The 19,671-nt window shown below is 50.8% G+C and overlaps 1 protein-coding gene across 1 annotated transcript in view; it reads left to right on the forward strand.

Annotated features, from left to right (window-relative positions):
• The window catches only part of LOC140387107 (multiple epidermal growth factor-like domains protein 8), a 190,466-nt gene that overhangs the window by 126,225 nt on the left and 44,570 nt on the right, over nt 1–19,671 (forward strand). Inside the window, exon 9 of the mRNA XM_072470117.1 lies at nt 5,681–5,806. Coding sequence (XP_072326218.1) covers nt 5,681–5,806 — 126 coding nt within the window. The remainder of the gene's footprint in view (nt 1–5,680; nt 5,807–19,671) is intronic.

A 19,671-nucleotide genomic window follows, 5' to 3' on the forward strand; every position in this document is an offset into this window, starting at 1 on the left:
CCAGCACTTTTGCCAGATGTTTGGCGTCTACATTTAGGAGTGAGATAGGCCTGTATGACCCGCATTGCAGCGGATCTTTATCCCGCTTCAGAATTAGTGATATTGTCGGGGGTAGTATCCCCCCTTCCCTGGCCTCTTTAAAGGCTCTCGCCAGCAGTGGGGCCAACAGGTCCACATATTTCCTGTAGAATTCCACTGGAAACCCGTCTGGTCCCGGGGCCTTCCCTGCCTGCATGTTTCCCAGTCCCTTAGTCACCTCGTCCACCTCGATTGGCGCCCCCAGACCTGCCACCTCCTGCTCCTCCACCCTCGGGAACCTTAGTTGATCCAGAAAATGTAGCATTCCCTCTTTTCCCCCCGGGGGCTGAGACTTATATAGCCTCTCATAAAAGGTCTTAAAAAGCTCGTTTACCTTCCCTGCTCTATGCTCCATAGTTCCCGTTTCATCCCTAACTCCCCCAATCTCTCTCGCCACTATCCTCTTACGAAGTTGATGGGCCAGCAACCGGCTCGCCTTTTCCATGGGGAAAACTCATATCGCATCCCCTGTGCCTTCCTCCACTGTGCCACTGCCTTTCCTGTGGTCAGCAGGTCAAACTCCATCTGAAGTCTTCGCCTTTCTCGATATAGTCCTTCGTCTGGGGCCTCCGCATATCTTTTATCCACCCTCAAAATCTCCCCCACAAATCTCTCCCTTTCTTTGCCCTCTTTCTCCCTGTGGGCTCTCATGGAGATCAGCTCTCCTCTAACCACCGCCTTCAGCGCTTCCCATACTACCCCCACCTGAACCTCACCATCGTCATTGACCTCCAGGTATCTCTCAATACACCCCCGCACCCTTCCACAGACCCCCCCATCCGCCAATAGTCCCACATCCAGTCGCCAGAGTGGGCGCTGCTCCCTCTCCTCTCCTAGTTCCAGATCCACCCAGTGCGGGGCGTGGTCTCAAACGGCTATGGCCGAGTACTCCGTTCCTGCCACCTTCGAGATCAGTGCCCTACTCATAACAAAGAAGTCTATTCGGGAATATACCTTGTGGACGTGGGAGAAAAAGGAAAACTCTTTGGCCAACGGCCTAGCAAACCTCCACGGATCCACTCCCCCCATTTGCTCCATAAATCCCCTAAGCACCTTGGCTGCTGCCAGCCTTCTCCCGGTCCTGGATCTAGACCGGTCTAGCCCTGGATCCAGCACAGTGTTGAAGTCCCCCCCCCATTACCAAGCTTCCCACCTCCAGGTCCGGGATACGTCCCAGCATCCGCTTCATGAATCCTGCGTCATCCCAGTTTGGGGCATATACATTCACCAGCACGACCGCCTCGCCCTGCAATCTACCACTCACCATCACATATCTGCCCCCGTTATCCACCACTATATTCTTAACCTCGAACGACACCCGTTTCCCCACCAGTATCGCCACCCCCCCCTGTTTTTCGTGTCCAACCCTGAGTGGAATACCTGTCCCACCCATCCTTTTCTTAACCTAACCTGATCGCCACCTTCAGGTGCGTCTCCTGGAGCATGACTACGTCCGCCTTCGTCTCTTTAAGTGCGCGAACACCCGGGCCCTCTTAATCGGCCCTTTTAGGCCTCTCACATTCCACGTGATCAGCCGGATTGGGGAGCCGCTCTCTTCCTTCCTGCGCCTATCTTCCCGCCATCATCTCCATAGCGCGGGAAAACCCCGTGCTTTCCTATCGGCCCCGCCCCCTATGGCGCAGCTCCCTCATTCCTCCTCCCCCTCGCTGTCCCTTTTTCCCACCGGCGCCCACATTTCTTCGTGTCCCCCCATCAAGGGGAGAGAAATTCCCCATCCAACGTTACTGTATAATAAACCTCCCCTTTCCCACTTTACATTTCTGTACCACCACCTCGTTGCCTCCCCCCCAACATCAAACTCTCAGATCTAGTCCAGGTTCTCTTCTTGAATGAAGGTCCATGTCTCATCCGCCGTTTCAAAGTAGTAGTGCTTGCCCTGATGCGCGACCCACAATCGCGCCGGCTGCAGCATCCCAAATTTTATTTTCTTCCTGTGAAGCACCGCCTTGGCCCGATTAAAGCTTGCCCTCCTTCTCGCCCCTCCGCACACCAGTCCTGATACACTCGTATCACCGCATTCTCCCACTTGCTACTCCGTACCTTCTTGGCCCAGCTCAGGACCGCCTCTCTGTCCATGAAGCGGTGGAATCTTACCACTATCGCCCTTGGTATTTCACCCGCCTTTGGTCTTCTCACAAGGACCCGGTACGCTCCTTACACCTCCAGGGGGCCCGTTGGGGCCTCAGCTCCCATTAGCATATGGAGCATCGTGCTCACATAAGCCCCAACATCAGCTCCCTCTGCTCCTTCGGGGAGACATAGAATCCGTAGGTTCTTCCTCCTCGAGCTGTTCTCCAGGGCTTCCAGCCTTTCTATGCACCTCTTATGTAGCGCCTCATGTGTCTCCGTTTTTACCACCAGGCCCTGTATTCTCGGCTGCCTTTGCCTTCACTCCACGGAGCTCTATCGCCTGGACCTTTTGTGTTTCCTTCAGTCCCTCGATTGCCAATAGCATCGGCGCCAGCACCTCTTTCTTTAGTTCCTCCACACATCGTCGGAGGAATTCCTGCTGGTCCGGGCCCCATGTCGTCTGGGCTCCATCCGCCGCCATCTTGCTTCTCCCTTCTCTTCTCTGCCGCTGCTCCAAAGGATCCTTTGCAATCTGACCACTACCGCTGGTCCTTTCCATACACACACGGGGGGGGGGGGGGGGTGGGATCTTCCTTCGTCACCCCACACTGGGCTTGGTCTAAAGAAATTTCCGTTGGGGCTCCCGAAAAGAGCCCAAAGGTCCGTTAGAACGGAAGCTGCCAAAACGTGCGACTTAGCAGTGCATCGCCGCAACCGGAAGTCGTAGAGCCGCCCCCTTATTTTTAAACAACGAGTTCCTGGTTGCAGATTCTCCCACAAGAGACTATCCACTTCCACCCTGTCAATACCCCTCAGGATCCTATGTGTTTCAATCAAGTTGCCTCTTACTCTTTGAACCTCCAGCAGATGCAAGCCCAGCCTGTCCAAGCTTTCTTAACAACACGCCCATTCCAGGTCTTTGTCTAGGGAGTGAATATTCAAGGTATGTTGTTCCTTTGTATAAGAAGGGTATCAAGGATAATCCAGGAAATTACAGGCCGATGAGCCTCACGTCAGTGGTAGGGAAATATAAGGACATATAAGCAAAGAGGTAGCATGGTCTTGTGAAGGGGATGTCGTGTCTCACAAACTTGGTCAAGTTTTTTGAGGAAATGCCAAAGATGATTGATGAAGGTAGGGCAGTGGATGTTGTCTACATGAACTTCAGTAAGGCCTTTGACAAGGTCCATCATGGCAGACTGGTACAGAAGGTGAAGTCGCATGGGATCAGAGGTGAGTTGGCAAGAATGATACAAAACTGACTCGGTCACAGAAGACAGAGGGTAGCAGTGGAATGGTGCTTATTTGAATGGAGGAGTGGTATACCGCAGCGATCAGTGCTGGGACCTTTGCTGTTTGTAGTATATATAAATGATTTGGAGGAAAATGTAACTGGTCTGATTAGTAAGTTTGCAGACGACACAAAGGTTGGTGGAATTGCGGGGAGTGATGAGGACTGTCAGAGGATACAGCAGGATTTAGATTGTTTGGAGACTTGGGTGGAGAGATGGCAAATGGAGTTTAATCCGGACAAATGTGCAGAAATGCATTTTGGAAGGTCTAATACAGGTGGGAAATGTACAGTAAATGGCAGAACCCTTAAGAGTATTGACAGGCAGAGGGATCTGGGTGTACAGGTCCACAGGTCACTGAAAGTAGCAACACGGGTGGAGGAGTCAAGAAGGCATACGGCATGCTTGCCTTCATCGGCCAAGGCATTGAGTATAAGAATTGGCAAGTCATGTTGCAGCTGTATAGAACCTTAGTTAGGCCACACTTGGAGTATAGTGTTCAATTCTGGTCGCCACACTACCAGAAGGATGTGGAGGGTACAGAAGAGGTTTACCAGGATGTTGCCTGAAATGGGGGGCATTAGTTATGAGGAGAGGTTGGATAAACTCGGTCTGTTCTCACTCGAACGACGGAGGTTGCGGGCGACCTGATTTTTATTTTTATTTCACCATCTGCCATGGTAGGATTTGAACCTGGGTCTTTGGTTCACTAGTTCAGTGAAGATACCACTCAGCCACCACCTTCAAGGTCTCCAAACTTATGAGGGGCATGGAGAAAGTGGATAGTAAGAAACTTTTTCCCAGGGTGTACAAGTTAATTACACGGGGACATGTTTAAAGTGCGAGGGGCAAAGTTTAGAGGAGATGTACGAAGGAAATGTTTTACACAGAAGGTGGTGCATGCTTGGAACTCCTGCCGGAGGAGGTGGTGAAAGCCGGTGCGTTGGTGACGTTTATCAGACTTCTTGTCCAATACATGAATAGAATGGGAATAGAGGGATATGGACCCCGGAGGTGCAGAAGGTTTCAGGTTAGATGGGCAGCATGGTTGCCGAAGGCTTGGAGGGCTGAAGGGCCTGTTCCTGTGCTGTACATTTCTTTGATGTGGTGCCAATCAAGCAGGGCTGCTTTGTCCTGGATGTTCGTGAAATGACCCGATGAGAACAAAGAACAAAAAAAAGTACAGCACAGGATTGTTGAGCTTCTTGTGTTGTTGGGGCCATACCCATCCAGGCAAGTGGGGAATTTTGTGATGAATTAATAACAATTTCAGATATATTGTAATTATATGTATTTGGTGCAGTAAGGGTTAAAAGCCTGGGTCAGTGTGGGTATACTACTGCAGTAGTGTTTGTAAAGAATCCTGGTTTGCAAGACAGCTAGGTATTTTGGTAGCCAGAGGTGCAATTAAAGCATTGTAAAAGCTCGGGCTAATGGACTTTAGTTTGGATTAAGAGGGTCCTGTGGAGTAGTTAAGCAGAGACATTGTGTTCAGTTCGTACGATGACCTAGTTTATGCAGGGAGCCAAGGGTTGAAGTAGTCAGATGTTATGGGTCAGAGTTTTATTTGGGAGCCGCAAGTCAAGTTATGAAGGCAGTTTCGGAAGACATCAGCCGAAGATCCTGCATTGTTCTGACAGGCTGTCATGGATCTTTCTTTAAAGCAGACTCGAAAAGATTTCTCTTTTTCAAAGTGGCATTTCAAGGCGTTTCTGTCCAGCAAGTATTCCAAAGTGCTGTTTGAAAGTGGATTTGGATCTGAGGAAGTAAAGATAGCAATTGAGGGTTATTGTGTCATTGTATTGATTAGCATTAAAGGGTAATTGTGTAAGTTGTTTTCCAGTGTGATGTTAAAGATTTTAATACTCTGTTAGTAATAACATTTGTTTTAATATACCATATCCCTATTTCTTCGTGCAATCGCTCCTGGGGCGAGGTGTCCTTTCCTCACAGTCTTACAAAATTAAAATAAAATATTGGGGTTTCTGACCAGTATTCTAGTGTATGCCATCACACTACTGACTTGTGCCTTGTGGGCAGGATTTGGGAAGTCGACAGAATTCCCAGTCCCTGACCTGCTCTGGTAGCCGCAGTATTTATATGGCTGGGTCCAGTTCAGTTTCTGGTCAATGTAGCCGCACAGGATGTTGATGTATAACCACAAGATGATGGGGCGAGTGCTTGAAACTTTAAACTGATGCAGTTCTCCCTGATTTCAGGAGGTAATTTTCACATCCACTATCACGAGGAGAAGTGCTATGATGGCGACATCTTTTTCTATCACCTGGGCTGCCATCAGTGGGTCTCCAGCGAAGAGCTTGGTCTCTTGATCAGCACCGGCAATGGTAAGAGAACACCACACAAAAACACATACTTAGAATCTATACAATCCCCGCAGTACAGCAGGAGGCCATTCAGCCCATTGACTCTTCAACTCTTCAAAAGGGCACCACACCCCCACCCTATCCCTGTAACCCCGCGAATGATCATGGCCAATCCACCTATCTGCACAACTTTGGACTGTGGGAGGAACCGGAGCACCCAGTGGAAACCCACACACATGGGGAAAACATGCAAACTCCACACAGGCAGTCACCCAAGGCCAAAATTGAACCCGGGTCCCTGGAACTGCAAGGCAGCGGTGCTAACTGCTGTGCCACTATAATGTCCTCTTGGCATCCACCGTGTCAAGTCCCCTCAAAATCCTATATGTTTCAATAAGATGATGTCACATTCTTGTAAATTCCAGTGGATCTAGGCTCAACCTGTCCAACGTCCCCGACCAAAGAACATACAACATAGAACAGTACAGCACAGAACAGGCCCTTCTGCCCTCGATGTTGTGCCGAGCATTGTCCGAAACCAAGATCAAGCTATCCCACTCCCTGTCATTCTGTTGTGCTCCATGTGCCTATCCAATAACCGCTTGAAAGTTCCTAAAGTGTCCAACTCCACTATCACAGCAGGCAGTCAATCCCACACCCTAACGACTCTGAGTAAAGAACCTACTTCGGACATCCCTCCTATATCTCCCACCCTGAATCTTATCGTTATGCCCCCTTGTGACAGCTACATCCACCCGAGGAAATAGTCTCTGAACGTCCACTCTATCTATCCCCCTCATCATCTTATAAACCTCTATTAAGTCGCCTCTCATCCTCCTCCATTCCAAAGAGAAAAGTCCAAGCTCCCTCAACCTTTCCTCAGAAGACCTATCCTGCAAACCAGGCAGCATCCTGGTAAATCTCCTTTGCACCCTTTCCAATGTTTCCACACCCTTCCTATAATGAGGTGACCAGAACTGCACACAATACTCCAAATGTGGTCTCACTAGGGTCATGTATAGCTGCAGCATAACCCCGCGGCTCTTAAACTCAAGCCCCCTGTTAATAAACGCGAACACACTATAGGCCTTCTTCACGGCTCTATCCACTTGAGTGGCAACCTTCGGAGATCTGTGGACATGAACCCCAAGATCTCTCTGTTCCTCCACATTCCTCAGAACCCTGCCGTTGACCCTGTAATCTGCATTCAAATTTTTTCTACCAAAATGAATCACCTCGCACTTATCAGGGTTAAACTCCATCTGCCATTTTTCGGCCCAGCTCTGCATCCTATCAATGCCTACAACAGCCCTCCACCTCATCCACTACTCCACCAATCTTGGTGTCATCAGCAAATTTACTGACCCACCCTTCAGCCCCCTCCTCCAAGTCATTGATAAAATCACAAATAGCAGAGGGCCCAGCACTGATCCCTGTGGTACACCGCTGGTAACTGGTCTCCAGTCTGAAAATTTTCCATCCACCACCACCCTCTGTCTTCTAAGTGATAGCCAGTTACTTATCCAATTGGCCAAATTTCCCTCTATCGCACACCTCCTTACTTTCTTCATGAGCCGACCATGGGGAACCTTGTCAAACGCCTTACTAAAATCCATGTATACGACATCAACTGCTCTACCTTCATCTACACACTTAGTTACCTCCTCAAAGAATTCAATCAAAATTGTGAGGCAAGACTTGCCCTTCACGAATCCGTGTTGACTATCCCGGATTAAGCTGCATCTTTCCAAATGGTCATGAATCCTATCCTTCAGGACCTTTTCAATTAGCTTACCGACCACCGAAGTAAGACTAACTGGCCTATAATTACCAGGGTCATTCCTATTCCCTTTCTTGAACAGAGGAACAATATTCGCCATTCTCCAGTCCTCTGGCACTATCCCCGTGGACAGTGAGGACCCAAAGATCAAAGCCAAAGGCTCTGCAATCTCATCCCTTGCCTCCCAAAGAATCCTTGGATATACCCCATCTGGCCCAGGGGACTTGTCGACCCTCGGGTTTTTCAAAATTGCTAATACATCCTTCCTCAGAACATCTACCTCCTCCAGCCTACCCATCTGTATCACACTCTCATCCTCAAAAACATGGCCCCTCTCCTTCGTGAACACTGAAGAAAAGTATTCATTCAACGCCTCTCCTATTTCTTCTGACACCATGCACAAATTCCCATTACTGTCCTTGACCGGCCCTACCCTCACCCTGGCCATTCTTTTATTTCTCACAGAAGAGTAAAAAGCCTTGGGGTTTTCCTTGATCCGTCCCGCCAAGGACTTCTCATGCCCTCTCCTTGCTCTCCTGAGCCCTTTGTTTTTAGCTCATTCCTTGCTACCTTGTAACCCCAAGCGACCCAACTGATCCTTGTTTTCTCATCCTTACATACTCTACCTTTTTCCTCTTGACAAGACATTCAACCTCTTTTGTGAACCATGGTTCCCTCACATGGCCATTTCCTTCCTGCCTGACAGGGACATACCTATCAAGGACACGCAGTATTTGTTCCTTGAACAAGCTCCACTTTTCATTTGTGCCTTTCCCTGACAGTTTATGTTCCCATCGTATGCTCCCTAATTCTTATCTAATCGCATCATAATTATCCCTCCCGCAGTACAGTCCAGGCACTTCAGCCCACGATGTTGTGCCGACCATTTATCCTAATCTAAGATCAACCTAACCTACACCCCTTCAATTTACTGCTGTCCATGTGCCTGTCTAAGAGTCGCTTAAATATCCCTAATGACTCTGACTCCACCACCTCTGCTGGCAGTGCATTCCACACACCCACCACTCTCCGTGTAAAGAACCTACCTCTGACATCTCCCCTATACCTTCCTCCAATCACCTTAAAATTGTGTCCCCTCATGACAGCCATTTCTACCCTGGGGAAAAGTCTCTGGCTATCCACTTTATCCATGCCTCTCATCACCTTGTACACCTCTATCAAGTCATCTCTCTGCCTTCTTCGCTCCAGTGAGAAAAGCACTAGCTCCCTCAACCTTTCTTCATAAGACATGCCCTCAAGTCCAGGCAGAATCCTGGTAAATGTCCTCTGTACCCTCTCCAAAGCATCCACATGCTTCCTATAATGAGGCGACCAGAACTGGACACAATATTCCAAGTGTGGTCTAACTAGAGTTTTATAAAGCTGCAGCAAAACCTCGAGGCTCTTAAACGCAATCCCCCGTTAATGAAAGCCAACTCACCATACACCTTCTCAACAACCCTATCAACCTGGGTGGCAACTTTGAGGGGTCTATGTACGTGGACCCCAAGATCCCTCTGTTCCTCCACACATCCAAGAATCCTGCCTTTAACCCTGTATTCAGCATTCAAATTTGACCTTCCAAAATGAATCACTTCACATTTATCAAAGTTGAACTCCATCTGCCACTTCTCAGCCCAGCTCTGCATCCTGTCAATGTCCTGTTGTAACCTGCAACAACCCTCAACACTATCTACAACTCCACCAACGTTTGTGTCATTGGCAAACTTACTAACCCCCCTTCCACTTCCTCATCCAAGTCATTTATAAATGCACAAACAGCAGAGGTCCCAGAACAGATCCTTGCGGGACACCACTGGTCGCCGACCTCCAGGCGGAATACTTTCCATCCACTACCACTCGCTGTCTTCTTTCGGCCAGCCAATTCTGTATCCAGACAGCCAAATTTCCCTGTGTCCCATGCTTTCTGAATGAGCCTGCCATGGGGCAGGCTCATTCAAATGCCTTACTGAAATCCATATACACCACATCCACTGCCCGACCTTCATCAATGTGTCTCGTCACATCCTCAAAGAATTCAATGAGGCTTGTGAGGCATGACCTGCCGCTCACAAAGCCATGCTGACTATCTTTAATCAAACTATGTTTTTCAAAATAATCATAAATCCTATCTCTCAGAATCCTTTCCAATATTTTGCTCACCACAGACGTAAGACTAATGGGTCTGTAATTCCCAGGGATTTCCCTATTCCCTTTCTTGAATAGGGGAACAACATTCGCCTCCCTCCAATCATCCGGTACGAACCCAGTAGAGAGTGAGGATGCAAACATCATCGCCAACGGCGCAGCAATCTCCTCCCTCGCTTCCCGCAGTAACCTTCCTGGCTACCTTGTAACCCTCTAGAGTCAGATCCTTGCTTACTCTACCTTACGTAAGCTTCCTTCTTCCTCTTGATTAGAAGCTCCACTTCTCTTGTCATCCTTCACCTTACCATTCCTTCCTCATCTCAGTGGGACAAAACAATCCAGCACTCGCAGCAAGTGCTCCTTAAACAACCCTCACATTACTGTTGTGCATTTCCCCAAGCACAACTGTTCCCACTTTATGCTCCTCATACCTGCCTCTCTCTCAGGTCCTTACTAAACTCCTGCGTCTCTCTCCGCTCCTTATTGAACTCCCGCCTCACTCTCCGCTCCTTACTGAAATCCTGCCTCTCTCTCCGCGCTCTTCAATGAACTCCTGCCTCTCTCTCCCGCCTTCCCTCCGCTCTTTAATGTACTCCTGCCTTTCTCTCCGCTCTTTAATCAATTCCCGCCTCTCTCCTCCTTACTGAACTCCTGCCTCTCTCTCCACACTCTGCAATGAACTCCTGCCTCTCTCTCCCACCTTCCCTCCGCTCTTTAATGAACTCCTGCCTTTCTCTCCGCTCTTTAATGAAATCCTGCCTCTCTCTCCGCTCTTTAATGAACTCCTGCCTTTCTCTCCGCTCTTTAATGAATTCCTGCCTCTCTCCTCTCTTTCATGAACTCCTGCCTCTCTCGCCGCTCTTTAATGAACTCCTGCCTTGCCCTCCGCTCTTTGATGAACTCCCGCCTCTCTCCGCTCCTTACGGAACTCCCGCCTGTCTCTCCGCTCCTTACTGAACTCCCGCCTCTCTCTCCGCTCCTTACTGAACTCCCGCCTCTCTCCCTCTGCTGTTTAATGAACTCCCGCCTCTCTCCCTCCGCTCTTTAATGAACTCCCGCCTCTCTCTGCTCTTTAATGAACTCCCGCCTCTCTCTCTGCACCTGACTGAACTCTCGCCTGTCTCTCCGCTCCTTACTGAACTCCCGCCTGTCTCTCCGCTCCTTACTGAACTCCCGCCTCTCTCTCCGCTCCTTACTGAACTCCCGCCTCTCTCTCTGCTCCTTACTAAACTCCCGCCACTCTCTGCTCTTTAATGAACTCCCGCCTCTCTCTCCCGCCTTTCCGCTCTTTAATGAACTCCTGCCTCTCTCTCCACTCTTCAATGAACTCCCGCCTCTCTCTCTCCGCTCTTTAATGAACTCACGCCTCTCTCTCCGCACCTTACTGAACTCCCACCTCTCTCTCCGCTCCTTACTGAACTCCCGCCTCTCTCTCCACTCCTTACACATCTTTCGCCTCTCTCTCCGCTCCTGAATGAACTCCCGCCTCTCTCTCTACTCTTTAATAAACTCCCGCCTCTCTCTCCGCTCCTTACTGAACCCCCTCCTCTCCGCTCCTTAATGAACTCCCGCCTCTTTCTCCGCTCTTTAATCAACTCCCGCCTCTCTCCTCCTTACTGAACTCCCGCCTCTCTCTCCGCCGTCTTTAATGAACTCTCGACTCTCTCTCTGCTCCTTACTGAACTCCCTCTTCTCTCTCCACTCCTTTCTGAACTCCCGGATCTCTCTCCGCTCCTGAATGAACTCCCGCCTCTCTCTCCGCTCCTTACTGAACTCCCACCTCCCTTTCCGCTCCTTACTGAACCCCCTCCTCTCTCTCCGCTCCTTAATGAACCTCCGTCTCTCTCTCCACTCTAATGAACTCCCGCCTCTTTCTCCGCTCTTTAATCAACTCCTGCCTCTCTCCGCTCCTTACTGAATTCTGCCTCTCTCTCTCCACTTCTTACTGAACTCCCGCCTCTCTCTCCGCTCCTTACGGAACTCCTGCCTTTCTCTCCGCTCCTTACTGAACTCCTGCCTCTCTCTCCGCTTTTTACTGAACTCCCTCCTCTCTCTCCACTCCTTACTGAACTCCTGCCTTTCTCTCCGCTCCTTACTGAACATCCGCCTGCCGCTCCCCTCCTTACTGAACTCCCGCCTCTTCCTCCACTCCTTACTGAACTCCCGCCTCTCCCTCAGGTCCTTACTAAACTCCTGCCTCTCTCTCAGGTCCTTACTAAACTCCCGCCTCTCTCTCTGCTCATTACTGAACTCCCGCCTATCTCTCCGCTCCTTAATGAACTCCCGCCTCACGCGCCGCTCCTTAATGAACTCCTGCATCTCTCTCTGCTCCTTAATGAACCCCCGCCTCTCTCTCCCGCCTTTCACTCCACTCTTTAATGAACTCCCGTCTTTCTCTCCGCTCTTTAATGAACTCCCGTCGCTTGCTCCACTCTTTAATGAACTCCCACCTCTCTCTCTGCTCTCTTTTTGTTTTTAAACAATATTTTATTGAAAATTTTTGGTCAACCAACACAGTACATTGTGCATCCTTTACACAACATTGTAACAATACAGATAATAATGACCTTTTTTAAATTTAAACAAAAACAACAACAAATAAATAAATATTAAATAACAAAAAAAAAAAAACTAGCCCTAATTGGCAACTGCCTTGTCTCAGGCCACCCCCCCCCCCCCCCCCCCCCCCAAGTCCTGGGCCGCTGCTGCTGCCTTCTTTGTTCTCCCCTATCTATCTTTCCGCAAGATATTCGACGAACGGTTGCCACCGCCTAGTAAACCCTTGAGCCGACCCCCTTAGGACGAACTTAATCCGCTCTAACTTTATGAACCCCGCCATATCATTTATCCAGGTCTCCACCCCCGGGGGCTTGGCTTCTTTCCACATTAACAATATTCTGCGCCGGGCTACTAGGGACGCAAAGGCCAAAACATCGGCCTCTTTCGCCTCCTGCACTCCCGGCTCTTGTGCAACCCCAAATATAGCCAACCCCCAGCTTGGTTCGACCCGGACTCCTACTACTTTCGAAAGCACCTTTGTCACCCCCATCCAAAACCCCTGTAGTGCCGGGCATGACCAAAACATATGGGTATGATTCGCTGGGCTTCTCGAGCACCTCGCACACCTATCCTCCACCCCAAAAAATTTACTGAGCCGTGTTCCAGTCATTTGTGCCCTGTGTAATACCTTAAACTGAATCAGGCTTAGCCTGGCGCACGAGGACGACGAGTTTACCCTGTTTAGGGCATCTGCCCACATCCCCTCCTCAATCTCCTCCCCTAGCTCTTTTTCCCATTTCCCTTTTAGTTCGTCCATCATAGTCTCCGCTTCGTCTCTCATTTCCCTATATATATCCGACACCTTACCATCCCCCACCCATTTCTTTGAGATGACTCTGTCCTGCACCTCTTGTGTCGGGAGCTGCGGGAATTCCCTCACCTGCTGCCTCGCAAAAGCCCTCAATTGCATGTACCTGAATGCATTCCCTTGGGGCAACCCATATTTCTCGGTCAGCGCTCCCAGACTCGCAAACTTCCCATCCACAAATAGATCTTTCAATTGCGTTATACCTGCTCTTTGCCACATTCCATATCCCCCATCCATTCCCCCCGGGGCAAACCTATGGTTGTTTCTTATCGGGGACCCCCCCAGTGCTCCGGTCTTTCCCCTATGTCGTCTCCACTGTCCCCAAATCTTCAGTGTAGCTACCACCACCGGACTCGTGGTATAGTTCCTTGGTGAGAACGGCAATGGGGCTGTCACCATAGCCTGCAGGCTGGTCCCCCTACAGGACGCCCTCTCTAATCTCTTCCACGCCGCTCCTTCCTCCTCTCCCATCCACTTACTCACCATTGAAATATTAGCGGCCCAATAATACTCACTTAGGCTCGGTAGTGCCAGCCCCCCCCTATCCCTACTACGCTGTAAGAATCCCTTCCTCACTCTCAAGTCTTCCCGGCCCAAACAAAACCCATGATACTCTTTTCTATCCTTTTGAAAAAAGCCTTCGTCATCACCACCGGGAGACACTGAAACACAAAAAGGAATCTCGGGAGGACCACCATCTTAACTGCCTGCACCCTCCCTGCCATTGACAATGCTACCATATCCCATCTCTTGAAATCTTCCTCCATCTGTTCCACCAACCGCGTCAAATTTAGCCTGTGCAATGTGCCCCAATTCTTAGCTATCTGGATCCCCAGGTAACGAAAGTCTCTTGTTACCTTCCTCAACGGTAGGTCTTCTATTTCTCTACTCTGCTCCCCTGGATGCACCACAAACAGCTCACTCTTTCCCATGTTCAATTTATACCCTGAAAAATCCCCAAACTCCCCAAGTATCCGCATTATTTCTGGCATCCCCTCCGCTGGATCCGCCACATATAGTAGCAGATCATCCGCATATAAAGATACCCGGTGTTCTTCTCCTCCCCTAAGTATTCCCCTCCATCCCTTGGAACCTCTCAGCGCTATCGCCAGGGGCTCAATCGCCAGTGCAAACAGTAATGGGGACAGAGGACATCCCTGCCTTGTCCCTCTATGGAGCCGAAAATATGCCGATCCCCGTCCATTCGTGACCACACTCGCCACTGGGGCCCTATACAACAGCTGCACCCATCTAACATACCCCTCTCCGAACCCAAATCTCCTCAACACCTCCCACAGATAATCCCACTCCACTCTATCAAATGCTTTCTCGGCATCCATCGCCACTACTATCTCCGTTTCACCCTCTGGTGGGGCCATCATCATTACCCCTAACAACCTCCGTATGTTCGTGTTCAGCTGTCTCCCCTTCACAAACCCAGTTTGGTCCTCATGAACCACCCCCGGGACACATTCCTCTATTCTCATTGCCATTACCTTGGCCAAGACCTTGGCATCTACATTGAGGAGGGAGATTGGTCTGTAGGACCCGCATTGTAGCGGATCCTTTTCCTTCTTTAAAAGAAGCGATATCGTTGCTTCTGACATAGTCGGGGGCAGTTGTCCCCTTTCCTTTGCCTCGTTGAAGGTCCTCGTCAGTAGCGGGGCGAGCAAGTCCAAATATTTTCTGTAAAATTCAACTGGGAATCCGTCCGGTCCCGGGGCCTTTCCCGTCTGCATGTTCCTAATTCCTTTCACCACTTCTTCTACCGTGATCTGTGCTCCCAATCCCATCCTTTCCTGCTCTTCCACCTTGGGAATTTCCAGCCGATCCAAAAACTCCATCATTCTCTCCCTCCCATCCGGGGGTTGAGCCCCATACAATTTTTTATAAAATGTCTTAAACACTTCATTCACTCTCTCCGCTCCCCGCTCCGTCTCTCCATCTTCGTCTCTCACCCCCCCTATTTCCCTCGCTGCTCCCCTTTTCCTCAATTGGTGTGCCAGCAATCTGCTCGCCTTCTCTCCATATTCATACTGTACACCCTGCGCCTTCCTCCATTGTGCCTCTGCAGTGCCTGTGGTCAGCAAGTCAAATTCCACATGCAGCCTTTGCCTTTCCCTATACAGTCCCTCCTCCGGTGCTTCCGCATACTGTCTGTCCACCCTCAAAAGTTCTTGCAACAACCGCTCCCGTTCCTTACTCTCCTGCTTCCCTTTATGTGTCCTTATTGATATCAGCTCCCCCCTAACCACCGCCTTCAACGCCTCCCAGACCACTCCCACCTGAACCTCCCCATTGTCATTGAGTTCCAAGTACTTTTCAATGCATCCCCTCACCCTTAAGCACACCCCCTCATCCGCCATTAGTCCCATATCCATTCTCCAGGGTGGACGCCCTCTTGTTTCCTCCCCTATCTCCAAGTCTACCCAGTGTGGGGCATGATCCGAAATGGCTATAGCCGTATATTCCGTTCCCCTCACCCTCGGGATCAATGCCCTACCCAACACAAAAAAGTCTATGCGTGAATAGACTTTATGGACATAGGAGAAAAACGAGAACTCCTTACTTCTAGGTCTACTGAATCTCCACGGGTCCACCCCTCCCATCTGCTCCATAAAATCCTTAAGCACCTTGGCTGCTGCCGGCCTCCTACCAGTCCTGGACTTCGACCTATCCAGCCTTGGTTCCAACACCGTGTTAAAGTCTCCCCCCATTATCAGCTTTCCGGTCTCTAGGTCTGGGATGCGTCCTAGCATTCACCTCATAAAATTGGCATCGTCCCAATTCGGGGCATACACGTTTACCAACACCACCATCTCTCCCTGTAATTTGCCACTCACCATCACGTATCTGCCCCCGTTATCCGCCACTATAGTCTTTGCCTCGAACATTACCCGCTTCCCCACTAATATAGCCACCCCCCTGTTTTTCGCATCCAGCCCCGAATGGAACACCTGCCCTACCCATCCTTTGCGCAACCTAACCTGATCTATCAGTTTCAGGTGCGTTTCCTGTAACGTGACCACATCTGCTTTAAGTTTCTTAAGGTGTGCGAGTACTCGTGCCCTCTTTATCGGCCCGTTAAGCCCCCTCACGTTCCACGTGATCAGCCGAGTTGGGGGGCTTCCCACCCCCCCCCTTGCCGGTTCGCCATCATCTTTTTCCAGCTTCTCGCCCAGTTCCCACGCGGCTGTATTTCTCCCAGACGGTGCCCCCCCGCCCATCCTTTCCCGCACCCACTCCCCCCTTTCCCCAGCAGCAGCAACCCAGTAATTCCCCCCTCCCCCCCCCCCCCCCCCCCCCGCTAGACCCCCCGCTAGCGTAATTACTCCCCCCATGTTGCTCCCAGAAGTCAGCAAACTCTGGCTGACCTCGGCTTCCCCCCGTGATCACGGCTCGCCCCGTGCGGCGCCCCCTCCTTCCTGCTTCTCTATTCCCGCCATAATTATCATAGCGCGGGAACCAAGCCCGCGCCTCTCCCTCGGCCCCACCTCCCATGGCCAACGCCCCATCTCCTCTCCCTCCCCACCTCCCCCCATCACCACCTGTGGGAGAAAGAAAAGTTACCATACCGCAGGATTAATCATACAATCCCTCTTCGCCCCCACCCCCTCCACTCGTCCCACCACTTTGTCCAAACGTTCATTTTCGTAGTCCAATCATTCCAATTTTTCTTCTACAATAAAAGTCCACGCTTCATCCGCCGTCTCAAAGTAGTGGTGCCTCCCTTGATATGTGACCCACGGTCTTGCCGGTTGCAGCATTCCAAACTTTATCTTTTTTTTGTGAAGTACCGCTTTGGCCCGATTAAAGCTCGCCCTCCTTCTCGCCACCTCCGCACTCCAATCTTGATAGACGCGGATCACCGCGTTCTCCCATTTACTACACCGAGTTTTCTTCGCCCATCTAAGGACCATTTCTCTATCCTTAAAACGGAGAAATCTCACCACTATGGCTCTGGGAGCTTCTCCTGCTCTCGGTCCTCGCACCATAACTCGGTATGCTCCCTCCACCTCCAACGGACCCGTCGGGGCCTCCACTCCCATTAACGAGTGCAGCATCGTGCTCACATATGCCCCGACGTCCGCCCCCTCCACACCTTCAGGAAGGCCAAGAATCCTCAAGTTGTTCCTCCTTGCGTTATTTTCCAGTGCCTCCAACCTCTCCACAGATCGTTTCTGGTGTGCCTCCTGTATCTCCGACTTTACCACCAGGCCCTGTATGTCGTTTTCATTCTCTGCTGCTTTCGCCTTCACGACCCGAAGCTCCTGCTCCTGGGTCTTTTGTTCCTCTTTCAGCCCTTCAATCGCCTGTAATATCGGGGCCAACAACTCTTTCTTCATTTCCTTTTTTATCTCCTCCACGCAGCGTTTCAAAAACTCTTGTTATTCAGGGCCCCATATGAAACTGCCACCTTCCGACGCCATCTTGGTTTCTGCTTGCCTTCCTTGCCGTTGTTCCAAAGGATCCGCTGCAATCCGGCCACTTTCCTCTCCTTTTTCCATCCGTGTCCAGGGGGATGGAAACCCTTCTGGTTTACCGCACGGTGTTTTCAGCCGTTAAAATTGCCGTTGGGGCTCCTATCAAGAGCCCAAAAGTCCGTTTCACAGGGAGCTGCCGAAACGTGCGACTCAGCTGGTCATTGCCGCACCCGGAAGTCTCTCTGCTCTCTTTAATGAACTCCCGCCTCTCTCTGCTCCTTACTAAACTCCCGCCTCTCTCTCCACTCTTTAATGAACTCCCGTCTCTTGCTCCACTCTTTAATGAACTCCCGCCTCTCTCTCTCTCCTCTCTTTAATGAACTCCCGACTCTCTCTCCACTCCCTACTGAACTCCCGCCTCTCTCTCTGCTCCTTACTGAACTCCCGCCTCTCTCTCCACTCCTTACTGAACTCCCGCCTCTCACTCCGCTCCTTACTGAACTGCCGCCCCTCTCTCCGCTCCTTACTGAACCCCCACTTCTCTGCTCCTTAATGAACTCCCTCTTCTCTCTCTGCTCCTGACTGAACTCCCGCCTCTCTCTCCACTCCTTACTGAACTCCCGCCTCTCTCTCCGCTCCTTATTGAACTCCCGCCTCTCTCTCCTCCCTTTAATGAACTCCCTCCTCTCTCTCTGCTCCTTACTGAACTCCCTCTTCTCTCTCCACTCCTTTCTGAACTCCCGGATCTCTCTCCAGTCCGTACTGAACTCCCGCCTCTCTCTCTACGCTCTTTAATGAACTCCCGCCTCTCTCTCCGCTCCTTACTGAGCTCCCGCCTCTCTCTCCACTCTTTACTGAACTCCCGCCTCTCTCTCCACTCCTTACACATCTTTCGCCTCTCTCTCCGCTCCTGAATGAACTCCCGCCTCTCTCTCCGCTCCTTATTGAACTCCCGCCTTTCTCTCTGCTTTTTACTGAACTCCCGCCACTCTCTCTGCTCTTTAATTAACTCCCGCCTTTCTCTCTGCTCTTTAATGAACTACTGCCTCTCTCTCCGCTCTTTCATGAACTCCCACCTCTCTCTCCGCTCCTTACTGAATTCCCGCCTCTCCGCTCCTTACTGAACTCCCACCTCTCTCTCCACGCTCTTTAATGATCTCCCGCCTCTCTCTCCACTTCTTACTGAACTCCACCTCTTCTCCGCTCCTTACTGAACTCCCGCCTCTCTCTCCGCTCCTTACTGAACTCCCGCCTCTCTCTCCGCTCCTTACTGAACTCCCGCCTCTCTCTCCGCTCCTGAATGAACTCCCACCTCACTCGCCGCTCCTTAATGAACTCCTGCATCTCTCTCTGCTCCTTCATGAACCCCGCCTCTCTCTCCCGCCTTTCACTACATTCTTTAATGAACTCCCGCCTTTCTCTCTGCTCTTTAATGAACTCCCGTCTCTCTCTCTGCTCCTTACTAAACTCCCGCCTCTCTCTCCGCTCTTTAATGAACTCCCGCCTCTCTCTCCTCCCTTTAATGAACTCCCTCCTCTCTCTCTGCTCCTTACTGAACTCCCTCTTCTCTCTCCACTCCTTTCTGAACTCCCGGATCTCTCTCCAGTCCGTACTGAACTCCCGCCTCTCTCTCTACGCTCTTTAATGAACTCCCGCCTCTCTCTCCGCTCCTTACTGAGCTCCCGCCTCTCTCTCCACTCTTTACTGAACTCCCGCCTCTCTCTCCACTCCTTACACATCTTTCGCCTCTCTCTCCGCTCCTGAATGAACTCCCGCCTCTCTCTCCGCTCCTTACTGAACTCCCACCTCCCTCTCTGCTCCTTACTGAACCCCCTCCTCTCTCTCCACTCTAATGAACTCCAACCTCTTTCTCCGCTCTTTAATCAACTCCCGCCTCTCTCCTCTCCTTACTGAACTCCCTCTTCTCTCTCCATTCCTTTCTGAACTCCCGGATCTCTGTCCAGTCCTTACTGAACTCCCGCCTCTCTCTCCGCTCCTTAATGAACTCCCGCCTCTCTCTCCGCTCCTTACTGAACTCCCGCCTCTCTCACCGCTCCTTACTGAACCCCTCCTCTCTCCGCTCCTTAATGAACTCCCGCCTCTTTCTCCAATCTTTAATAAACTCCCGCCTCTCCCTCCGCTCCTTACTGAACTCCCGCCTCTCTCT

This window comes from Scyliorhinus torazame, chromosome 12, assembly GCF_047496885.1.
Source record: "Scyliorhinus torazame isolate Kashiwa2021f chromosome 12, sScyTor2.1, whole genome shotgun sequence".
Lineage (NCBI taxonomy): Eukaryota > Metazoa > Chordata > Chondrichthyes > Carcharhiniformes > Scyliorhinidae > Scyliorhinus > Scyliorhinus torazame.